This window comes from Eschrichtius robustus, chromosome 3 (genome assembly GCF_028021215.1).
Source record: "Eschrichtius robustus isolate mEscRob2 chromosome 3, mEscRob2.pri, whole genome shotgun sequence".
In the NCBI taxonomy this organism is placed as follows: domain Eukaryota; kingdom Metazoa; phylum Chordata; class Mammalia; order Artiodactyla; family Eschrichtiidae; genus Eschrichtius; species Eschrichtius robustus.
The window spans coordinates 106,029,085-106,052,678 of NC_090826.1; the positions used below are offsets into that span (position 1 = coordinate 106,029,085).

The 23,594-nt window shown below is 41.3% G+C and overlaps 1 protein-coding gene across 1 annotated transcript; it reads right to left on the minus strand.

Moving 5' to 3' along the window:
* Positions 1-510: 510 nt before the first annotated feature.
* Positions 511-23,058, minus strand: REG4 (regenerating family member 4). The gene is given in 7 exon segments (XM_068537569.1): positions 511-578; positions 4,703-4,808; positions 6,594-6,731; positions 10,113-10,210; positions 10,409-10,516; positions 22,573-22,633; positions 22,960-23,058. Coding segments are annotated over 7 exon segments (678 nt in total).
* Positions 23,059-23,594: the final 536 nt, after the last annotated feature.

A 23,594-nucleotide genomic window follows, 5' to 3' on the forward strand; every position in this document is an offset into this window, starting at 1 on the left:
GTTGAAAGGTGGCCCTGGAATTTACGGTCCACATCACCCTGGTAGAGACTCTGCTGGTAAATGTTCCCCATGGCAAATGGAACAATAAGCAGGTGGCTGAGGAGGATGAGGGCCACAGGGAGAGGGCAGAGGGATGCAGACGCAGAAGAGGGCTAGAGGCTCTTTCCCGAGTTTCTTTCTCCTGTCATCAAACCTTTATCCCCGATGGCCAAAGACCTGGCTCTTTCATCGGTGGGAGATGCATACCCCTCATCTGCTGAGGGCAGCTAGAGGTGGGGAGGAGGAGAGTACCACGGAAAGGGGTTGTGGGGTGAACATTTAGAGCTAGAAGACACTGTCATACCAACGTGGACGTCCCTGCCCCTGAGCTTAAAAATGTCAGTGCAGTAAGGGCCTCATCAGCCTTAGCTGCTATGTATACTCTCCGAGACAATGATCAGATCGCCAGCACGGCAGAGAAGGAAGAGGAAAGGGGCTTGAGCAAGGGTTGGCAGGATCTTGATTCTTGCTCTATGGTCGGTACTTGCGTAGGAAGTGTTGGAGCTTGCTGCATTCTTTGCTGTTCCAAGTTAAAAAATCTGTAAGAAAATAAATGGACCTTTAAATCTGTTTGATTGTGTATTGAGCCTATCAGTGTCCTCGGGGTGTTTTTTTTTGTTTTTTTGTTTTTTTTGGCCTCCAGGACAGGCCAACACCGGTTTTTTTTTAATCTTATTTTTTATTTATTTATTTATTTATTTATTTATTTATTTATTTATTTATTTATGGCTGAGTTGGGTCTTCGTTTCTGTGCGAGGGCTTTCTCTAGTTGCGGCGAGCGGGGGCAACTCTACATCGCGGTGCGCGGGCTTCTCACTATCGCGGCCTCTCTTGTTGCGGAGCACAGGCTCCAGACGCGCAGGCTCAGCAATTGTGGCTCACGGGCCCAGTTGCTCCGCGGCATGCGGGATCCTCCCAGACCAGGGCTCGAACCCGTGTCGCCTGCATTGGCAGGCAGATTCTCAACCACTGCGCCACTAGGGAAGCCCTCCTCGGGGTGTTTTGCTTGCACCCATGGATAAGGTACATAATTTTACCGGTCAGCTTGGCTAACATGTGGTGTCCAGCTGTTTGGTCAAACACCAGTCTACATTTTGCTGTGAAGGTATTTTTCTTTTTAGATGTGATGAGCATTTAAATCAGCAGACTTTGTGTAAAGCGGATTACCCTCCATCATGTAGTAATCAGCCAATCAGTGAAGGCCTTAAGAGAAGAGACTGGGGTCCACGGAAGAGGGAGGAATTCTGCCTTCAGACTACCGTCAGCCTCAAGACTGCAGCATCAACTCACAGGGACGTCCAGCCTGCTGACCTGCTCTGTGCACCTCAGATTTGCCAGCCCCATAATCGCATGAACCAATTCCTTAAGATAAATCAATCTCTCTCTCTCTCTCTTCCTTCTATTTCTTCCATTTCTCTGGAGAATCCTGACTAAAAGAGGTACTAACGTTGCTAATGGAAAGAAAAATAATTTATACGTCACACACAATTGCAGACACTCCACACCAGCACTGCTTTTGAGGGAAGGCAGGGCTTGACATAAACCAACTGAAAACGAGAGGCTCTTTCGTGTCTGAAACAGGATGCTGTAAGGAACAGACGGTGATCTTTCCTGACGTCCACAGCTGAGGAGCTACAAAGAGCCCATCCGAAGTTCAAAGAATTGGAAGCTGCTGAAGCCAGCCGTGTCCCATCCGGCCACTCATTTATAAAGAAGGACTGAGAGGAAGGACTTTTGAAGGACTGAAGTATTTTTGAAGAGAGGTCCAATTATTTCCCTTCCAGAAACCAAGCTCCGCAGAATCACTTGTCCTGCTGGGGTGTCTGCCGTAGAGTGATGCATTGTTCCCCAGCTGGATGTCTGCCTGGCTCTGACTTGCAGGTCTGGCCCTGACGCCAGTACCAGTGTGTGCTAGGTCGATGGGATAAGAGCCCTGAGAGAGAGGGCATATGGAGGCACAGCCAGGCAAGGTGGGGTGAGGCACGCCCCCTCATGTGCCTGGCTCTCGGGAGGTATAGAGGATGGGTCCTTCTCACTCCTGCAGCCATGGGCCCCAGAGCGGGGCCGCAGAGTGTAAATGAGATGGAGATGCAAGCATTCTGGGCACTGTCATGGTGCGGGACAAAGAGAACGTGGCACGAGGCATCAAACAACCAAGGGTTAGCAAGCTCCCCTGTGGGCACTAATTTAGGGAGGTATCTCTTTTCACTCTCATCCTCCATTCCTCAACACCAGAGGGGCAAGTGCAGGGGTGCACTCTCCCCTCCAGGCCACGAGAGCCACGAGCCAAGCCTGCACCGTGATAAGCACTTGACATATATTACGATGATTAGTAGTAGTATTTTTTCCCCGTTACAGAGTGGCATCTGAGGCACAGAGAAGTAAAAAATCTGGTCAAGGTCACACAGCTGAGAGAAGGAGCTGGACTCCTAACCCCAGGCATTCAGAATGCAGAGCCCAGGGTTTTGACCTAAACTATATTGCATATGAAATTTATTTTTCAGTTATAGAACCCTAGTTATCATTATTCAGTATCTCAAGGTGATAAGTCAGGAGGCACCATGAAATACAGTTTTCCAGAGGGTCAGGGTCTTTCTAAATAGATAGAAAAAAGGAACAAGGCCAGTCACACAGACAGGCACACACACAGGATGTGAGTGTGAGGCCTAAAAAAACCTTGTGAATCTTAAAAAAACAATTTAGCCACTGAGTTGGTGAGGCTAAATCTGTTATACAAATATAAAGTGACATTGACGAGGCTGAAGGAATGTCCTTTTATTCTACCTTCACCAGTTTCTAATCGTTGCTTCATTCCTTGCACTTTTCTGCCTTGAGAGCCTGTATTCTGAGAGTGGAGAGCTGGGCTGAGTGAATGGGAAGGGTAGTGTCCAATGGCCTGGCATTCTCAGGTGGACGTCTGGCTTCTGAGCCCCACACAGGAAACTTTGTCGTTGGGAAATTTGCTGATGTAAACACGGACTGACAGGGGAAAGATTTTTGTTTGAGAACTTTGTCCGAGTGAAATCTTAGGGTCATGGGAGGGACTTTGGGAGGCATCTGGTCCATTGCTTCCCTGAAGCTTGGTCCGGCATCCAGCCCTAGAGATTCTCATGTTGTCGGTCTGAAGCAATCCCTGGAATTCATATTTTTAAAATGTTCCTCAGTTGACTCTCATGTGCTGTGAGCCTCTTTTAACACTTTTAATGCGGCAACCACAACAACAACTACAATGTCCACTTTTGCTTGGTTAACTCTAGTGATGGGTTTCTCACTACTTCCTGGGGTAGCCCATTATGTTTTTGGACAGTGCCGATTGTTCAAAATATTTTTCCTTAGTTTGGATAGAAATCCACATTTTGGTAGCTTCTACCTATTGGTCTTGGTGTGTTCCTTCCATCTGAGATGAATTATTCCTTTAACAGCAGCAGCTGTAGTCTCTGCAAGACTGTGGAAAGTCCTTCCTTGGTCTGTGATATGACCCACTTACCTCTGAGGGTTTGCCTAGAGCTTGCTTCAGAGTTTGTCTCCACATGGCCATCATTCATCCTTTGCTGTCAGAAAGTTTTCTCACTCTTTTGTGCATATAAGCTTTATTCCTCAGACAACAGTAAACCCTGTTCCACGTCCCTTTCCACCTGAGCCCCGGTACCTGAGTCCTCAGTCCGGGCTGTGTCCCTGACCCACCCCCTGGCTAGTGGGGGAGTCTTAGTGACACTATGATGACTTTTTAAACCCACTGGGATGTTCTGTTTCATATCAAGTGTGCTTTTTATACTTGACATTCTTTTTTCTTTTCATATCACTTTTTACCTGTGGTTCTCAAATAGGAGTGATTTTGTCCCCCTAGGGGACATTTAGCAAAGTCTGAAGACACTTTTTGTTGTAACAACCTGTGTCTGTGTGGATGCTACGGGCATCTGCTGGTGAGTGACTAGGGTATGCTCAACCTACAATGCAGAGGACAGGCCCCAACACAAAGCATTACCCACCCCCAAATGTCATTTGTACCAAGGCTGAAAACCCTAGCTTATTAGCATTAAAAAAGCAAAGACTTAAAAAAGCAAAGAATGAAGGCAGGCAAGAGAAATGAGGCTGCAGTGATTGTGTGCAGCCTGCAGCTGAGGTTCTGGGCACTGCATCCTCAGAGAAACAAATGAGGAAATAACCCAGGCAAAGGCGAGGTTTCCAGGGCTCATGGGGAACCCTAACTATAAAGAAGCCAGAAAGGAGTCACATATATTTGCTCCCTGTAGCCTGGTTTTCCCCAAATGTGACATATTTCCCCCTCATGGTATGTAACAGAATTTTAAGATAAACATATTTAAGAAAAAAAGTGAATGTAATTACTTTGCTGCACAGGAGTAATTAACACAGCACTGTAAATCAACTATACTTCAATTTAAAAATGAGTTATTAAAAATCAAAAAAACGGAAAGAAAAAAGTGAGTGGATTTAAAGAAAATATTGATAACTGAACCGCTGGTACAGTGATATGGCAAAGATTGTAAAATGGTCGGTAAATAATGTCTGCGACAAGACCATTGCCTTGTAGAAAAAAAGAGTTGCTGGCGTGAAATGGAGCAAAGAGGAGTCAATGTGCATCTTTGCTCTTAATGGGAAAGGGAAGGAGCTGCGATTTGGCAAGAGATGCAATAGAACTTACTGTTCTTGGCGTTCATCTCAGCATAGTACTTGTTCCTACCCACGGACTTGCCAGACATAGTTCTGTATATATACATGGCCCCATCGAGCCACTTCCACTGCTGCCCCTGCAAATGACAGGAGACGGGAGACATGTACACATCAGCCTGCCCACCTGCTCACAGCCCAGACCCATTTAAAACATGGTTCTCATTGTAAAAACTGGGAAAGCACAGAAATGTGTAAAGACGGGAAAATAAGAAAGTCACTCCGTTTAATCTCTAGGAGGAAAACATTACTAATATTTTACCGTATTTACTTTTGGTGAAACCATTTTTGTCTATCACCATATTTTTATGTACTGAAAAATGTGGTGGCCTTTAAAATATATATTCAATTTTGTAGCGTCTTGCATTCCAAACATTTTTTAATGGTAAGAATGCACCATAGGGCTTCCCTGGTGGCGCAGTGGTTGAGAATCTGCCTGCCAATGAAGGGGACACGGGTTCGAGCCCTGGTCTGGGAAGATCCCACATGCCGCGGAGCAACTAGGCCCGTGAGCCACAATTACTGAGCCTGCGCGTCTGGAGCCTGTGCTCCGCAACAAGAGAGGCCGCGACGGTGAGGGGCCCGCGCACCGCGATGAAGAGTGGCCCCCGCTTGCCACGACTAGAGAAAGCCCTCGCACAGAAACGAAGACCCAACACAGCCAAAAATAAATAAATAAATTAAAAAAAAAAAAAAAGAATGCACCATAATTTACCTTACTAATTCTCCTATTGACTGATGTTTATGTTGTTTCCAATTTACAATTATTGCAAAGAATACTGCTATGAACCACTTTATTTCCAAAGCTGTTTCTGTACTTAAAATTATTCTTTAAAGCTAGAATCCCAGAAGTATAATTAATGGCCAAAGGGCATGAATATTTTGAGGATATTGATATTTATTGCCAAACTGCTTTCCAAAAACAGTTCAGTTGTAGGAATCTGCATCCTCATTTACTGGGGAATTTCTCCTTATCCTTAAAAATATTATTCATTAAGACAAAGCAAAAGTCTAATAATCTGATAACTCAAATTATATTGTTATTCTAATTTGCATTTCTTTGATAACTAGAGACATTGCACAATTTGTTAGACTGTTTATTAGCCTCAGTCATGAAGGTATAAAAACTAAATCACAAAAAAATATCTGGTAGAAATTGATGTATTTATCCTATCTCTGAATGAGAGAGTTCTGATTGATAGCAATGTGAATATATAAAAATGTAAAATTCATTGTATAAAATATATGTAACATCTATGGCAAAGTTTATCAAGAAACAGAAAGTCTGGGGTTTTTCTCCTTGTATTCTTTGTGTTTTTTGGGGTTAACATAGAAGCTCCACAAAGAATCTGTAAACTGCAGATCCCACACAGAGACCTCAGCAACCTCACATGTCATTTCTTTCTATGAGGTATTGAGGCGGGTAAAATGAGGGACCAGTGAAGAAAGTTTAGGATAACATAAAAAACATGATAGCATCTAGCAAAAAGCTTAGCTGAAAGTTTCCAACTTTAACTCAAGATCTAATGGGGGTTTAACTAAGCTTGGTCTCATAACGGGTCTGTGTGTGTGTGTGTTTATTTGTATACACCCATATATACTTACACAAACTTCTTTTTAAAGGCTCTGAAGAGCTGGTCATTTTGTGTTCAAAGATGTGGGAGAACTTTAATTAGATAGATCTGTAAGTGGAGGAAATTGTTTCCTCCCTAACCTTGGAGCTTTGGTCTCTATCAATCGGAGGCAGGTGACTGAAGAAGATCTGTTGTGTGTGCCCTTGTCAGTAGGCCTGGGGCTGCTTCCCAGAGAGGGGCTATCTATCTGGCTTTCCCAAGGGGCCATTTGTGGGCCAAGTCTGAGGTTACCTTCTGCAGGTCATGCAGGCAGATCCATACGGGCTTGTTTCTTTGACAGCCACCTATGTACATTGCTATGGTGCTGGCTTCCTTTAAATTCAGGATAGATGCCAGGTGGGCTCCGTTTCCATATGACTGACACTCGAGCTGAGGGCAAGGAGGAGATGTGAGGTTTAAAAGCACAGCCCACAACCTAAATATCCATTGACAGAGGAATGGATAAAGAAGATGTGGTACGTATACACAAAGGAATATTACTCCGCCGTAAAAAAGAATGAAATAGTGCCATTTGCAGCAACATGGGTGGACCTAGAGATTATCATACTAACCGAAGTAAGTCAGACAGAGAAAGACAAATATGATATCACTTGTATGTGGAATCTAAAAAATGATACAAATGAACTTATTTACAAAACAGAAATAGACTCACAGAGTTAGAAAACAAACTTATGGTTACCAAAGGGGAAAGGGGGGGGGGGAGGGATAAATTAGGAGCTTGGGATTAATATATACACACTACTATATGTAAAATAGATAACCAACAAGGACCTACTGTATAGCACATGGAGCTCAATATCTTGTAATAACTTATGAGAAAAAAGAATCTAAAAAAGAATATATATATGTATATATATGTATAACTGAATCACTTTGCTGTACACCTGAAACTAACACAACATTGTAAATCAACTATATTTCAATAAAAATTAGAAAAAAAAGAAAAGCACGGCCCTCACCTCAGAGCCCTAGAGCACCAGGCAGCATGGGCACACACAGTCCCTGCCTCCCCTTGGGATCTAAGCCCCACAGAAGACTTCCTGTCACCTTGGGAGAAAACACAACTGTCACAGGTGTCAGGCCTCAGAGGGGGAGGCAGCTCCAGGCAAGGGCACGAGATTTAGGGCCAGTGGAAGTGCCTGGGGTCCTGGTCTTGCCTGTCTTTAGTGTATGTGACCTTGGCAAGTCACTTCACCTCTCTTCCTTATCTGTAAATGGAGGAAATAATTAGGACTACACAAGGGAGTTGTTACGAGGATAGAATTTTTATAATTATGTATTATAGTACTGCACTTCAACAAACCTAAGAAACCACTGATTGTAAAATGTGCTGTTCTCTAACAAGACACTTACTGCCCAAATAAAGAAATCATCTTATATATGTACATTTTATAGCTAGACAAAGATATATACTTTATGCTCTTTTGGGGTTGTGTTACAGGATTTGCCTACATAATAAAACTAATTTAATAAAAACATGGTTTTGGCTGTGGTTGCTACTCTCAGGTTTGCCTTTGAACTTGCTCAGGACTAGATGTGGTGACTGCTTAATGATAATTTACCAACCACTTGATAATACCAGAATGTTTTTATACCCGTAATTTCTTTTTTTTATTTCATTTTTTAACATATTTATTGGAGTATAATTGCTTTACAGTGTTGTGTTAGTTTCTGCTGTATAACAAAGTGAATCAGCTATACATATACATATATCACCATATCTCCTCCCTCTTGCATCTCCTTCCCACCCTCCCTACCCCACCCTTCTAGGTGGTCACAAAGCACCGAGCTGATCTCCCTGTGCTATGTGGCTGTTTCCCACTAGCTATCTATTTTACATTTGGTAGTGTATATATATCAATGCCACTCTCTCACTTCGTCCCAGCTTACCCTTCCCCCTCCCCGTGTCCTCAAGTCTACTCTTTACGTCTGCGTCTTTCTTCCTGTCCTGCTCCTAGGTTCTTCAGAACCTTTCTTTTGTTTTTTTTAAGATTCCATATATATGTGTTAGTATACGGTATTTGTTTTTCTCCTTCTGACTTACTTCACTCTGTATGACAGACTCTAGGTCCTTCCATATACCTGTAATTTCATTTGACTTTTAAATTTGTGACACACGGAAGCTGGATTACCAGTCAATGTGTAGTGAGTGTACCAGTTACAAAAGATTCCTGGGACAGAAGAGGCAACAGGCTCCATCCCTGTTTAAATGATGTTTCCCTTTCCTGTCAGTTCATACAGCTAGAACTCAGAGCACTGCCTCATCGGCCCAATATCAGGTCTTCCTGTCATTTTAACTGCCACCTCCATCACCTCCAGGAGTCTTGTGAACTAAGATGCCAGCTAGGAACCAAGGAGCACAGCGGCCGTGGTGTCAATTTCTCTGGTCCTTTCCGGCACCTTCTCTGCACTCTGGTTCAGGAGTGGTTAACTCTGCTAAGGCTTGGTATCAATCATGTGGATCGTTTTTGCCTTGAAAACCTGAATTGAGCATCCACCGTGTGCCACAGGCTTTTTGCAAGTTCTTTTCATGAATCCTCCCAACAACCCCATGGGATAAAAGTGTTATCCCCATTTTACAGAAGAAAACTGGTAAAGCGAGGTATAGCTGCAACTAATGCATGGCAGAGCGTGCTTTAAACTCAGGTCTATATTATTCCAAAGCCCCCAGATATCTTCCTCTTTGTTTTGGTAGAATTAGTGTTGGACTCTCCAGGGACAGGCAGTACGAACATCTGTCCAGGATTTCTCCAAGTTGCTTCCCAAGAACTGAGGAGAAGTCCACTGTTGTCCATGAGCTTTTTCTTCTTTCAGTGGACAGAATCCGGGCGGCCCTTTCTATGTTTGGCTCTTTTTATCTTTTTTGCTATCATTCACATCTGCTTAGGAAAGCATTGCATTGGGGCCACCTTCCCTGGGTTTGCTCTGCTGGTTATTCTCGGTGTAATCTTGGGAAAGTCACTTATGCTCATACCGCATGGCAATTTTTTGTTTAAATGTCACAATCTTGCGTCAGTTCTGCACTTTTTAAGGCCAGAAAAGACCTTTGCATTCTCAGTAGCTATCACGTGATAGGTGCTTCCTCATTCTGAGTTATTGATTTACAGGGATTCTGAGGCCATTCTGGGCCCAGATCACACCCCATTTCCCCACGTAGCTCCTCGGTCAGTCACTTCAGTTTAACAACCACAATTCAGTGACACAGCAGCACTGACTCCCAGCACTCTGAGGTAACTTATTCTGACTGGCTATGTGGGTATCTCTTAGAAAAGCCTCAGTGAAATAAAACCAATACATTTGTTGGGTTATGGAGACAGTGAGGCCTTGCATTTGTCTGGAATGCTTCACTCTCCGTCAGGTGGCTCTGAGGCTGTCTACACACGGCTCTCTTGCTGGTAAATCTTGTACGGCAATTCAGTTGTTCTTTCTGTAAGTTCCTCATCTCATCGTCTTTGGATTTATGTATTTCTGTCTTTCTCCCTGACAGTGAACTCCTTGAGGGCAGGCTGTTCCTTGTTCATCCTCATGTCTTTGCAGCCCGTCCAGGGTCTGGGCCTATAGCACACGCTCCATCAATGCTTACACGATGAAAGGAGTTGAGCACATAACCCTCTACTCTCCATTTCACCAGCCAGGTTACTTCTCAGGATGCCAAGGAAGGACCCTTGGCTCTGAGTTGAATGATACCTGGAGCCTTGGGTGGCCCCTTGCTTTAGAGAAGCCTCTCCAAGCATGGGCCAGATTTCTTACCTCAGCATCAGACCAGTTCCTCAGCTTCTGGAAGTATCCCTAGCAACAGGATTTGTAGTAAAACCATCCAGTAGCACAGCTAGGTCTCAGGATGATGGCTGAGCACAAACAAAAGGCAATTACAAGTTATGATGGCAAAGAGAAGCAATTCCTACACTTGAGCCAGTTTAAGACCTGGCTCGCCTTGAATGGAGGGAAGGCTAATTGCCCTGGAGGAAGGATCCCTCCCTGCTGCCAAATCTTTATACTGTTCATCTTTCTCGTAGCCTTCTCCAAAGGGGACTGTGGGCTTTTACCAGAGTAACTGTGCATTGGGGGAAAGGAGGTAATCAGCTCTTTGAGGATTACTGGACACTGGCTCTGAACTGACACTGATTCCAGGAGACCCCAGACATCACTGTGGTCTGCCAGTCAGAGAAGGGGTTTATGGAGGTCGGGTGATCAATGGTGTTTTAGCTCAGGACTACTTCACAGTGGACCCAGTGGGTCCCCAAGCCCATCCTGTGGTAATCTCCCCAGTTATGGAATACATAATTGGAACAGACATCCTCAGCAACTATAGCAGAATCCCCACACTGGTAGCAAGATCAAACAGCTATAATTCAAGACCTCACAAGAGTGGGTGAGGGGCATAAATTGGTAGTTTTAGGCATTACAAGGAGGGAGTGGTGTTTTGGCTAGGGGGACGCAGGACAGGTTAGATGGCAACTTGGCTGGAACTTGAGAATAGGGGGGCTGAAAGTCAGTAGCAAGGGGAGGGGCCATTTTAGGCGAAGGGGGTGGGTGAGCAGAGGAATGGTGGCAGCAAAGCAAGCACTTAAGTTTGCCTTAACTGTAGGGCACCTGTCAGGCAAGCACTGTAGGAGAGAAGGAGACAGTCAGGGCCCAGAAGCCAGGGAAGCTGTGATCAAGAAAGGCACAAGCTCCTCTGGCTAGTGGGTTGGTGAACGGGCCGCATCACTGAAACTGAGGTTTCTGAAGAAGCGGAGATGTCTGGAAACACAGAGGGCCCAGAGGATGAAGGGGATGCCAAGCTAGGAAATTTGGACTTTGTGCCAGTGTGGCGGCACTCCAATGCTCTTGGTGGGTGCAGGGGTCTTTCCACCCCCAGCGCATGTTCACAGACTTTTTTGTGGTCACAGAGCATTTCCTCTCTCCCTACTGAGATGACACTGTTGTCACTTGCTTGCCCCACTCTTCTGTTCTACTTCATTCCTTGCCTATAAATCTCCAGGGGCTTCCTGTTGCTTTCAGATAAGCTCTCCACTCAGTTTGACATTTGAAGGTGCTCACAACCTGGTCTTATGGTCCTATTGAGACACAGCTTCCGGTGCAGCAGCCTCAGCTCCATCTTGGAACATGACGCTCATTATTGACATAGATCCTTTGCTTGTGCTATGCTTTGTACCTGTGAATGGTGGACAATGGCTAACCCAGCTGAGGCACAGCAGGCAAGGTTTCAAGGTGAAAGCAGCTCCTTTGCCCCTTTCCTGTTTGCCCATTTCTGTTCCCCTCTAACCTTAAAAGAACTTAACTATAGGAATGAGCTCACTAGGCAATTTAACCTAACTCCTGACTTATGCTCTCTTGAATGCACACCATGCCTTGTCTAACTTGCTGATTCTTTTCCTAGATAAAAAGAAGTAAGAATGAAGAATTAAGCAGTCAAAAAATGACGAGCTCTCTATTCTCAACAGCCCCCTTAGCAATCCTGCAGGCTGATCATGCAGGCAAGATAACATCTGAAGAGCCAGCCAGTCTGCAAGCAACGGGGAATGATGCAGAATCCAACTTTCTGCGTCGATGATTCATTGAGATTCTTCCTCCTTTTTCTCCTTTAAAAACCGTCATGGCTGAGCAGAATCTTCGGAGTTGGTCTCTGGACACAAGTCCACCTTCTCCCTAGATTGCTGGCTTTTCTGATTAAAGCACCTTTCCTTTCTACTGACACTTGCCTCTCGAATTATTGGTTCTTGAGCAAGAAGCAACCGAACCTGGGTTTGGTAACAAAGGGGTACATCAAATGTACTAGGAACAAACGACATAGACACTCATGTGCTTAAATACCTCATCTTCTACTACCTTTAGAAATACAAACATCATTTGATGTTAAATAAAAAGAACGCCTTTATGATGAGGCAGGCTGGGATCTGGGACCCTTTGCTGCAGTGCTGCAATGCTTGCACCTGGACACACCTCTCCTCAAGCAACAAAACACAAAAAAGCTGTATGGGACTAAAAATAACTGCGTGCATGCTCAGCTGGTGCAAATACTGGACAAAAGATACAGAGACCAAAAAACCCAACTGCCACTTTTGAAGAGCCTGGAGCAAAAGCAGGGGGTCAGGGGCAAAAGCAGGTACTGCACATGCCCCCTGCGCACACCACCACCTAAAGGGTGAGCAAAACACCTAAGCCACCCCTCTGGCCCAACCCCTGGACACACCCCTACCCTCACCCCATATAAGGAACAAGCTCGCCCCCACTCAGGGAACGAGCAAGCAAGGAAACCTGTTGTTTGTTCTTGCTCCCGCCTGCTGCAGCAGGGGCCCCAATAAAGCCTTGCCTGAATTTCTTGTCTGGCCTCTGATGAATTTCTATTGATTAAGGAGACCAAGAACCCTGGTCAGTAACAATGCCACTGTTGGTACTTCTGCTACCACTATCACCAGCTTCCATGTACAAAGTGCTTTCTTGCTGTCAGGCACTATGATAAACAGTTTATTCATACTACATATTTATCTCTTTTTTTAAAAACATCTTTATTGGAGTTTAATTGCTGTACAATGGTGTGTTTCTGCTTTATAACAAAGTGAATCAGCTATACATATACATATATCACCATATGTCCTCCCTCTTGCGTCTCCCTCCCACCCTCCTTATCCCACCCTGCTAGGTGGTCACAAAACACCGAACTGATCTCCCTGTGCTATGCGGCTGCTTCCCACTAGTTATCTATTTTACATTTGGTAGTATATATATGTCAATGCCACTCTCTCACTTCGTCCCAGCTTACCCTTCCCACTCCCCGTGTCCTCAAGTCCATTCTCTACATCTGCATCTTTATTCCTGTCCTGCCCCTAGGTTCTTCAGAACCATTTTTTTTTAAAGATTCCATTTATATGTGTTAGCATACAGTATTTGTTTTTCTCTTTCTGACTTACTTCACTCTGTATGACAGACTCTAGGTCCATCCACCTCACTACAAATAACTCAATTTCATTTCTTTTTATGGCTGAGTAATATTCCATTGTATATATGTGCCACATCTTCTTTATCCATTCATCTGTCGATGGACACTCAGGTTGCTTCCATGTCCTGGCTATTGTAAATAGAGCTGCAATGAACATTGTGGTACATGACTCTTTTTGAATTATGGTTTTCTCTGGGCATATGCCCAGTGGTGGGATTGCTGGGTCGTATGGTAGTTCTATTTTTAGTTTTTTAAGGAACCTCTATACTGTTCTCCACAGTGGCTGTATCAATTTACATTCCCACCAAGAGTGCAAGAGGGTTCCGTTTTCTCCACACCCTCTCCAGAATTTATTGTTTATAGATTTCTTGGTGATGGCCATTCTGACTGGTGTGAGGTGATGCCTCATTGTAGTTTTGATTTGCATTTCTCTAATGATTAGTGATGTTGAGCATCCTTTCATGTGTTTGTTGGCAATCTGTATATCATCTTTGGAGAAATGTCTATTTAGGTCTTCTGCCCATTTTTAGATTGGGTTGTTTGTTTTTTTGATATTGAGCTGCATGAGCTGCTTGTATATTTTGGAGATTAATCCTTTGCCAGTTGCTTCATTTGCAAGTATTTTCTTCCATTCTGAGGGTTGTCTTTTCATCTTGTTTATGGTTTCCTTTGCTGTGCAAAAGCTTTTAAGTTTCATTAGGTCCCATTTGTTTATTTTTGTTTTTATTTCCATTTCTCTAGGAGGTAGGTCAAAAAGAATCTTGCTGTGATTTATGTCATAGAGTGTTCTGCCTATGTTTTCCTCTAAGAGTTTTATAGTGTCTGGCCTTACATTTAGGTCTTTAATCCATTTTGAGTTTATTTTTGTGTATGGTGTTAGGGACTGTTCTAATTTCATTCTTTTACATGTAGCTGTCCAGTTTTTCCAGCACCACTTATTGAAGAGCACATACCTGTATTTAAATTCTGTCTTCTGCCTGATTCCTAATAAATCTTTTAGCTACTTCAGGTCTGGGATCATGCCTACCTCATCTCTATAACCTTATGCTCAGGAGGTTTTAGTGCTAATCTGACCAGTGACCTAAGAAAGAGTAGTTGCTTCCAAACCTGCCCCTTTTCTTCTTAGATGTTTTCTTCTAGAGAACAAGCAAGCTCACTCATATCTTTCTTTTTCCCAGACAAAAGCTTCACTTAACTTTTTTGTTGCTTGTTTTTTGTTGCTTTTTGACATTCACCACTTTTTCAGGGAGAAATGTTTTACTTCTTCTCTTGGAAAAATTCATGCTCTAAACCCACTTGAAAACATCTTATTGTCATCTATGTGATGATTCTACTTTGCTTCCTAAGAAACTCCTCCAAGTGGAAACATGTACACTGAAATATCTCTATAGACGGATGGTACATTGCTGAAAAGAGAATGGTGGTTAAAAATGTTTAGATCAAAGTGAATTTTCTGATGGAAAGTAGAAATATGACCTCTTGACATATATCCACAAATATTCAGTAAGCACACATCAATTCATGACACACTAGTACAAATGCCCCATAAGATTTTCTGTGATAATTGATATGTCCTAAATTGTGCTATCAATGTGGTAGCCACTAACCACATATGGCCACTGAGCACTTGGAATATGGCTAGTGAAAATGAAGAGTTGAATTTTTAATTTTATTTAATTTTTGTCAAATTTAAATTTAAGCAGCTACATGTGGTTAGTGGCTACCACACTGGACAGGAAAGACCAAGAGGAGGGGAGTGGATTTCTTATAGAAGCAGATTGATATGAAACAAAAGAGAATTTGTTCTTATTTTTGAGGGAGCTTAGAAACGGAGAGCAACTTTGTAGAAGTAAGTCCTGAGAACTTGAAGGAAATGTGAGAAGTTTCGGAGGAAAGCTATAGAACTTGGATTTGAGTCAAATTTAATTAGATCACTAAGCTGACACCTAGGTTACACTTCAGTAAGAAATCTTCGTCATATCTGCAGGATGTTTTCTGATGCCAGTTACCCTGATTGAACCTTGGATTTCAGTAATCCTTTGCCTTCTTCTTCAAATGACCAATGAACTCCATTTTGAGTCAGATAGTAGAGCTTTTCACTGCTTCATCATTTGAGGTCAAGCAAAAATTGTCTCCAGCTTTAGTATGACAGGAACTCACCTACTATCCATTTTAACTAGTAAGGAGTTTCATACTTTACCCTTGGTGACTACTAGAAGTTTTTTGAAAAAGCCAGTTACTTTGTGAGAGGGCAGACAGCAGAAGCAAGAAGAACTACAATATTGCAGTCTGGGGAACAAAAACCACATTCACAGAAAGATAGACAAGATGAAAAGGCAGAGGGCTATGTACCAGATGAAGGAACAAGAGAAAACCCCAGAAAAAACAACTAAATGCAGCAGAGATAGGCAACCTTCCAGAAAAAAAATTCAGAATAATGTTAGTGAGGATGATCCAGGACCTCAGAAATAGAATGGAGGCAAAGATCGAGAATATGCAAGAAATGTTTAACAAAGACCTGGAAGAATTAAAGAACAAACACCTAGAAGAATTAAAGAACAAACAAACAGAGATGAACAATACAATAACTGAAATGAAAAATACAGCAGAAAGAATCAATAGCAGAATAACTGAGGCATAAGAATGGAGACACAGATATAGAGAACAAATGTATGGACACCACGGGGGGAAAGTGGCAGGGGTGGGGTGGTGATGGTGTGATGAATTGGGAGATTGGGATTGACATATATACACTAATATGTGTAAAATGGATAACTAATAAGAACCTGCTGTATAAATAAATAAATAAAATTCTAAAATTAAAAAAAAAAAAAGAAGAAGAATGGATAAGTGACCTGGAAGACAGAATGGTAGAATTCACTGCCATGGGACAGAATAAAGAAAAAAGAATGGAAAGAAATGAAGACATCCTAAGAGACCTCTGGGACAACATTAAACACAACAACATTCACATTATAGGGGTCCCAGAAGGAGAAGAGAGAGAGAAAGGACCCAAGAAAATATTTGAAGAGATTATAGTCAAAAAATTCCCTAACATGGGAAAGGAAATAGCCACCCAAGTCCAGGAAGCACAGAGAGTCCCAGGCAGGATGAACCCAAGGAGAAACACGCTGAGACACATAGTAATCAAATTGACAAAAACTAAAGGCAAAGAAAAAGTATTGAAAGCAATAGGGGAAAAATGACAAATACCATGCAAGGGAACTCCCATAATGTTATCAGCTGATTTCTCAGCAGAAACTCTACAAGCCAGAAGGGAGTGGCATGATATATTTAAAGTGATGAAAGCGAAGAACCTACAACCAAGATTACTCTACCCAGAAAGGATCTCATTCAGATTGATGGAGAAATCAAAAGCTTTACAGACAAGCCAAAGCTAAGAGAATTCAGCACCACCACACCAGCTCTACAACACAAGAGAAGAAAAGGACCTACAAAAACAAACCCATAACAATGAAGAAAATGGTAATAGGAACATACATATTGATAATTGCCTTAAACGTGAATGGATTAAATGCTCCAACCAAAAGACGCAGGCTCACTGAATGGATACAAAAACAAGACCCATATATACGCTGTCTACAAGAGACCCACTTCAGACTTAGGGACACATACAGACCGAAAGTGAGGGGATGGAAAGAGATATTCTGTGCAAATGGAAATCAAAAGAAAGCTGGAATAGGAATACTCATACTTGATAAAATAGACTTTAAAATAAAGAATGTTACAAGAGACAAGAAAGGACACTACATAATGACCAAGGGATCAATCCAAGAAGAAGATATAACAATTATAAATATATATGCACCCAACATAGGAGCACCTCAATACATAAGGCAACTGCTAACAGCTCTAAAAGAGGAAATCAACAGTAACACAATAATAGTGGGGGACTTTAACACCTCACTTACACCAACGGACAGATCATCCAAACAGAAAATTAATAAGGAAACACAAGCTTTAAATGACACAACAGACCAGCTAGATTTAGTTGGTATTTATAGGACATTCCTTCCAAAAACAGCAGATTACACTTTCTTCTCAAGTGAACATGGAACACTCTCTAGGATAGATCACATCTTGGGTCACAAATCAAGCCTCAGTAAATTTAAGAAAATTGAAATCATATCAAGCACCGTTTCTGACCACAACACTATGAGTTTAGAAATCAATTACAGGGAAAAAAATGTAAAGAACACAAACACATGGAGGCTAAACAATACGTTACTAAATAACCAAGAGATCACTGAAGAAATCAAAGAGGAAATCAAAAAAGACCTAGAGACATATTACAACAAAAACACGATGATCCAAAACCTATGGGATGCAGCAAAAGCAGTTCTAAGAGTGAAGTTTATAGCAATACAAGCCTACCTGAAGAAACAAGAAAAATCTCAAATAAACAATCTAAATTTACACCTAAATAACTAGAGAAAGAAGGACAAACAAAACCCAAAGTTAGTAGAAGGAAAGAAATTATAAAGATCAGACAGTAATAAATGAAATAGAAACAAAGAAAACAATAGCAAAGGTCAATAAAACTAAAAGCTGGTTCATTGAGAAGATAAACAAAATTGATAAACCATTAGCCAGACTCATCAAGAAAAAGAGGGAGAGGACTCAAATCAATAAAATTAGAAATGAAAAAGGAGAAGTTACAACAGACACCGCAGAAATACAAAGCATCCTAAGCGACTCCTACAAGCAACTCTATGCCAATAAAATGCACAACCTGGAAGAAATGGACAAATTCTTAGAAAGGTATAACCTTCCAAGACTGAACCAGGAAGAAACAGAAAATATGAACAGACCAATCACAAGCACTTAAGTTGAAACTGTGATTAAAAATCTTCCAACAAACAGGGCTTCCCTGGTGGTGCAGTGGTTGAGAGTCTGCCTGCCAACGCAGGGGACACGGGTTCGAGCCCTGGTCTGGGAGGATCCCACATGCCGTGGAGCAGCTGGGCCCATGAGCCACAATTACTGAGCCTGCGCATCTGGAGCCTGTGCTCCGCAACAAGAGAGGCCACGATGGTGAGAGGTCCGCGCACCGCGATGAGGAGTGGCCCCCGCTCGCCGCAACTAGAGAAAGCCCTGGCACGGAAACGAAGACCCAACACAGCCAAAAATAAATAAATTAATTAATAAAAATCTTCCAACAAACAAAAGTCCAGGACCAGATGGCTTCACAGGTAAATTCTATCAAACATTTCGAGAAGAGCTAACACCCGTCCTTCTCAAACTCTTCCAAAAAATTGCAGAGGAAGGAACACTCCCAAACTCATTCTATGAGGCCACCATCACCCTGATACCAAAACCAGACAAAGACACTACAAAAAAAGAAAATTACAGACCAATATCACTGATGAATATAGATGCGAAAATCCTCAACAAAATACTAGCAAACAGAATCCAACAACACACTAAAAGGATCATACACCATAATCAAGTGGGATTTATCCCAGGGATGCAAGGATTCTTCAATATATACAAATCAATCAATGTGATACACCATATTGACAAAATTGAAGAATAAAAACCATATGATCATCTCAATAGATACATAAAAAGCTTCTGACAAAATTCAACACCCATTTACCATAAAAACTCTCCAGAAAGTGGGCATAGAGGGAAACTACCTCAACATAATAAAGGTCATATATGACAGACCCACAGCAAACATCATTCTCAATGGTGAAAAACTGAAAGCATTTCCTCTAAGATGGGGAACAAGACAAGGATGTCCAGTCTTGTCACTATTATCAGCATAGTTTTGAAAGTCCTAGCCATGGCAATCAGAGAAGAAAAAGAAATAAAAGGAATACAAAATGGAAAAGTAGAAGTAAAACTGTCACTGTTTGCAGATGACATGATAGTATACATAGAGAATCCTAAAGATGTCACCAGAAAACTACTAGAGCTAATCAATGAATTTGGTAAAGTAACAGGATATAAAATTAATGCAGAGAAATCTCCTGTATTCCTATATACTATTGTTGAAAAATCTGAACGGGAAATTAAGGAAACACTCCCATTTACCATTGCAACAAAAAGAATAAAATACCTAGGAATAAACCTACCTGGGGAGACAAAAGGCCTGTATGCAGAAAACTATAAGACACTGATGAAAGAAATTAAAGATGATACAAACAGATGGAGAGATTTACATGTTCTTGGATTGGAAGAATCAACATTTTGAAAATGACTGTACTACCCAAAGCAATCTACAGATTCAGTGCAATCCCTATCAAATTACCAATGGCATTTTTTACGGAACTAGAACAAAAATCTTAAAATTTGTATGGAGACACAAAAGACCCTGAATAGCCAAAGCAATCTTGAGAAAGAAAAACGGAGCTGGAGGAATCAGGCTCCTGGCCTTCAGACTATACTACAAAGCTACAGTAATCAAGACAGTATGGTACTGGCACAAAAACAGAAATATAGATCAATGGAACAGGATAGAAAGCCCAGAGATAAACCCATGCACCTATGGTCACCTTATCTTTGATAAAGGAGGCAAGAATATACAATGGAGAAAAGACAGTCTCTTCAATAAGTGGTGCTGGGAAAACCGGACAGCTACATGTAAAAGAATGAAATTAGAACACTCCCTAACACCATACACAAAAATAAAGTCAAAATGGATTAGAGACCTACATGTAAGACTGGACACTATAAAACTCTTAGAGGAAAACATAGGAAGAACACTCTTTGACATAAATCACAGCAAGATCTTTTTTGATCCACATCCTTGAGTAATGGAAATAAAAACAAAAATAAACAAATGGGACCTAATGAAACTTAAAAGCTTTTGCACAGCAAGCGAAACCATAAACAAGACAAAAAGACAACCCTCAGAATGGGAGAAAATATTTGCAAACGAATCAACGGACAAAGGATTAATCTCCAAAATATATAAATAGCTCATGCTGCTCAATATTTAAAAAACAAACAACCCGATCCAAAAATGGGCAGAAGACCTAAATAGACATTTCGCCAAAGAAGGCATGCAGATGGCCAAGAAGCACATGAAAAGCTGCTCAACATCACTAATTGTTAGAGAAATGCAAATCAAAACTACAATGAGGTATCACCTCACACCAGTTAGAATGGGCATCATCAGAAAATCTACAAACAACAAATGCTAGAGAGGGTGTGCAGAAAAGGGATCCCTCTTGCACTGTTGGTGGGAATGTAAATTGATACAACCACTATGGAGAACAGTCTGGAGGTTCCTTAAGAAACTAAAAGTAGAATTACCATATGACCCAGCAATCCCACCACTGGGCATATACCCAGAGAAAACCATAATTCAAAAAGACACTTGCACCCTAATGTTCATTGCAGCACTATTTACAACAGCCAGGTCATGGAAGCAACCTAAATGCCTATTGACAGATGAATGGATAAAGAAGATGTGGTACATATATATAAAGGAATATTACTCATCCATAAAAAGGAACGAAATTGGGTCATTTGTATAGACATGAATGGATCTAGAGGCTGTCGTACAGAGTGGAGTAAGCCAGAAAGAGAAAAACAAGTATCGTATATCAACGCATATATGTGGAACCTACAAAAATGGTACAGATGAACCAGTTTGCAGGGCAGAAATAGAGACACAAATGTAGAGAACAAATGTATGGACACCAAGGGGGGAAAGTGGCAGGGGAGGTGGTGGTGTGATGATTTGGGAGATTGGGACTGACATATATATACTAATATGTATAAAATTGATAACTAATAAGAACCTGATGTATAAAAAAATAAATAAAATAAAATTCGGAAATTCAAAAAAAAAAAGTCGATTACTTTTTGACAGCTAAACATTTTAGTACTGTTAGACTGGCATGAAAAAAGAACCTCAATCAGGCAGGGGCAGGGGAGTGGGGAGTACCTAATGGAATGATCAGAGAAAGAGATTTTTTAAAAAGGTGCTTTAAGAGAATGTGAAAAATAAAGTCTGGTAGAGGGATGTGGAAAAATCTGAAGTGATTATATAATGAGAAGGAGAGTCTTGAAATATTTTCCAATCCTAAATCCTGAGAAAACAGCATAAACCCCTCATTATTTTAAGAAACTTTTGAAGAGTTCCTCCTTGCCCCCGTTAGGGTGCAAATTTTTACAGGCTTGGACATTGTCGTATTATATTTGACGGAGATATTGACCATGAGTACTGTTGCAAGCAAGCCCTGTAATATCCCAAGATACTGGAACAAATCCTATCAGTGGGAGAGAGGAAATGAGTCACCGAGGAGGTGTTGATTACAGACAGTCTGGAGAAACACTTATCTTGGCGACAATAGATTTTATGATAACCCACTCAGCCCCAATGTAGGAGACAGGTGGTATAGAGGAATCTCCCCTTCTCCACATTTCCTGGGCAATCTATTGTCTATATATGTGACAAGCTCTGCCAGCTACAAAGCCTCAGGTGATTTGCTTAAGAAGCACAATGGAAGTTATGTCACAGAATTTTAAATTGAAAAGTCTGTACATGATTAGCTCTCTTCTTCATCCTTCAGTACATTCATCCCAGGCTTTATCTCCTCCGTGAACCCTGCCCTAAACCAGCCCCTCCTTTGTAATAGCATTTCCCTCATTGTATGGAAATTATTTGTTCGTGGGCCAGGATGCCACTCTCAAGAACAGGGATGTGACTTAATCTCTATCTTGGGCACTTGGCACTTGGGTGGTGCTCAAAACGTGTTTGCTGGACCAAACTCAATATATTAAAATCTCTAGGACAGTGCTTGACACATAGAAGATACACAATATATGTTAGCTTCCATTTTCTATATTTTCTGAATAACTTACGCATATGTAGAGGTGTGAAAAGATTGTATAATAGCAGGTACTATAATTCATTTTTGAGGGGGTTGTCTTCAAAAACATTACCTTGATAAGCAAATTGGGGTGAAAAGTAAGATCCTAAGAACATTTATTAGTAGGATGGAAGCATAGAACATATACAGGCATACCTTGAAGATATTGTGGGTTCGGTTCCAGACCACCACAATAAAGCAAATATCACAATAAAGCAAGTCACAGAATTTTTTTGTTTCCCAGTGCATATAAAAGTTATGTTTACACTACACTATAGTCTATTAAGTATGCAATTGTATTATTTGTATTATGTACAAACCTAATTAGAAAATACTTTATGGCTAAAACATGCTAACCAGCATCTGAGCATTTAGCAAGTCCTAATCTTTTTGCTGGTGGAGGGTCTTGCCTCAATACCGATGGCAGTTGACTGATCAGGGTAGTGGCTGCTGAAGGCTTGGGGCTGCTGTGGCAATTTCTTAAAATAAGAAAGAATGAATTTTGCCACACTGATTGACTCTTCCTTTCATCAATCATTTCTCTGTAGCATGTAATGCTGCTTGATAGTATTTTACCCACAGTAAATCTTCTTTCAAAATTGCAATCAATTGTCTTAAACTCTGCCACTGCTTTGTCAGCTAAGTTTATGTAATATTCTGAATCTTTTGTTGTCATTTCAACAATCTTCACAGCATCATCTCCAAGAGTAGATTCCATGTTAAGAAACTACTTTCTTTGCTCATCCATAAGAAGCAACTCCTCATCCATGTAAGTTTTATCATGAAATTGCAACAATTCAGTCACATCTTCAGGCTCCACTTCTAATTCTAGTTCTCGTGCTATTTTCACCACATATACAGTTACTTCCTTCACTGAAGTCTTGAACTTCTCAAAGTCATCCATAAAGGTTGGAATCAACTTCTTTCAAACTTCTGTTAATATTGATATTTTGACATCTTCCCATGGATCACAAATGTTCTTAATGGCATCTAGAATGGTGAATCCTTCCCAGAAGATTTTCAACTTACTTTGCCCAGATCCATATATATGGCATATATATATGGCCTTATGAAATGTATTTCTTAAGTAATAAGACTTGAATGTTAAAATTACTTCTTTTTTTAACTTTTTATTTTATATTGGAGTATAGCTGATTAACAATGTGTTAGTTTCAGTTGTACAGCAAAGTGATTCAGTTATACATATACATGTATCTATTCTTTTTCAAATTCTTTTCCCATTTAGGTTGTTACATAATATTGAGCAGAGTTCCCTGTGCTCAATGGGCTACAGAATGGATTTTGTGTTAGCAGGCATGAAAACATCATCTATCTCATTGTACATCTCCAGCAAAGCTCTTGGGTGACCAGGTGCATTGTCAATAAGAAGTAATATTTTGAAAGGAATCTTTTTTTCTCAGCAGTAGTTTTCAACAGTGG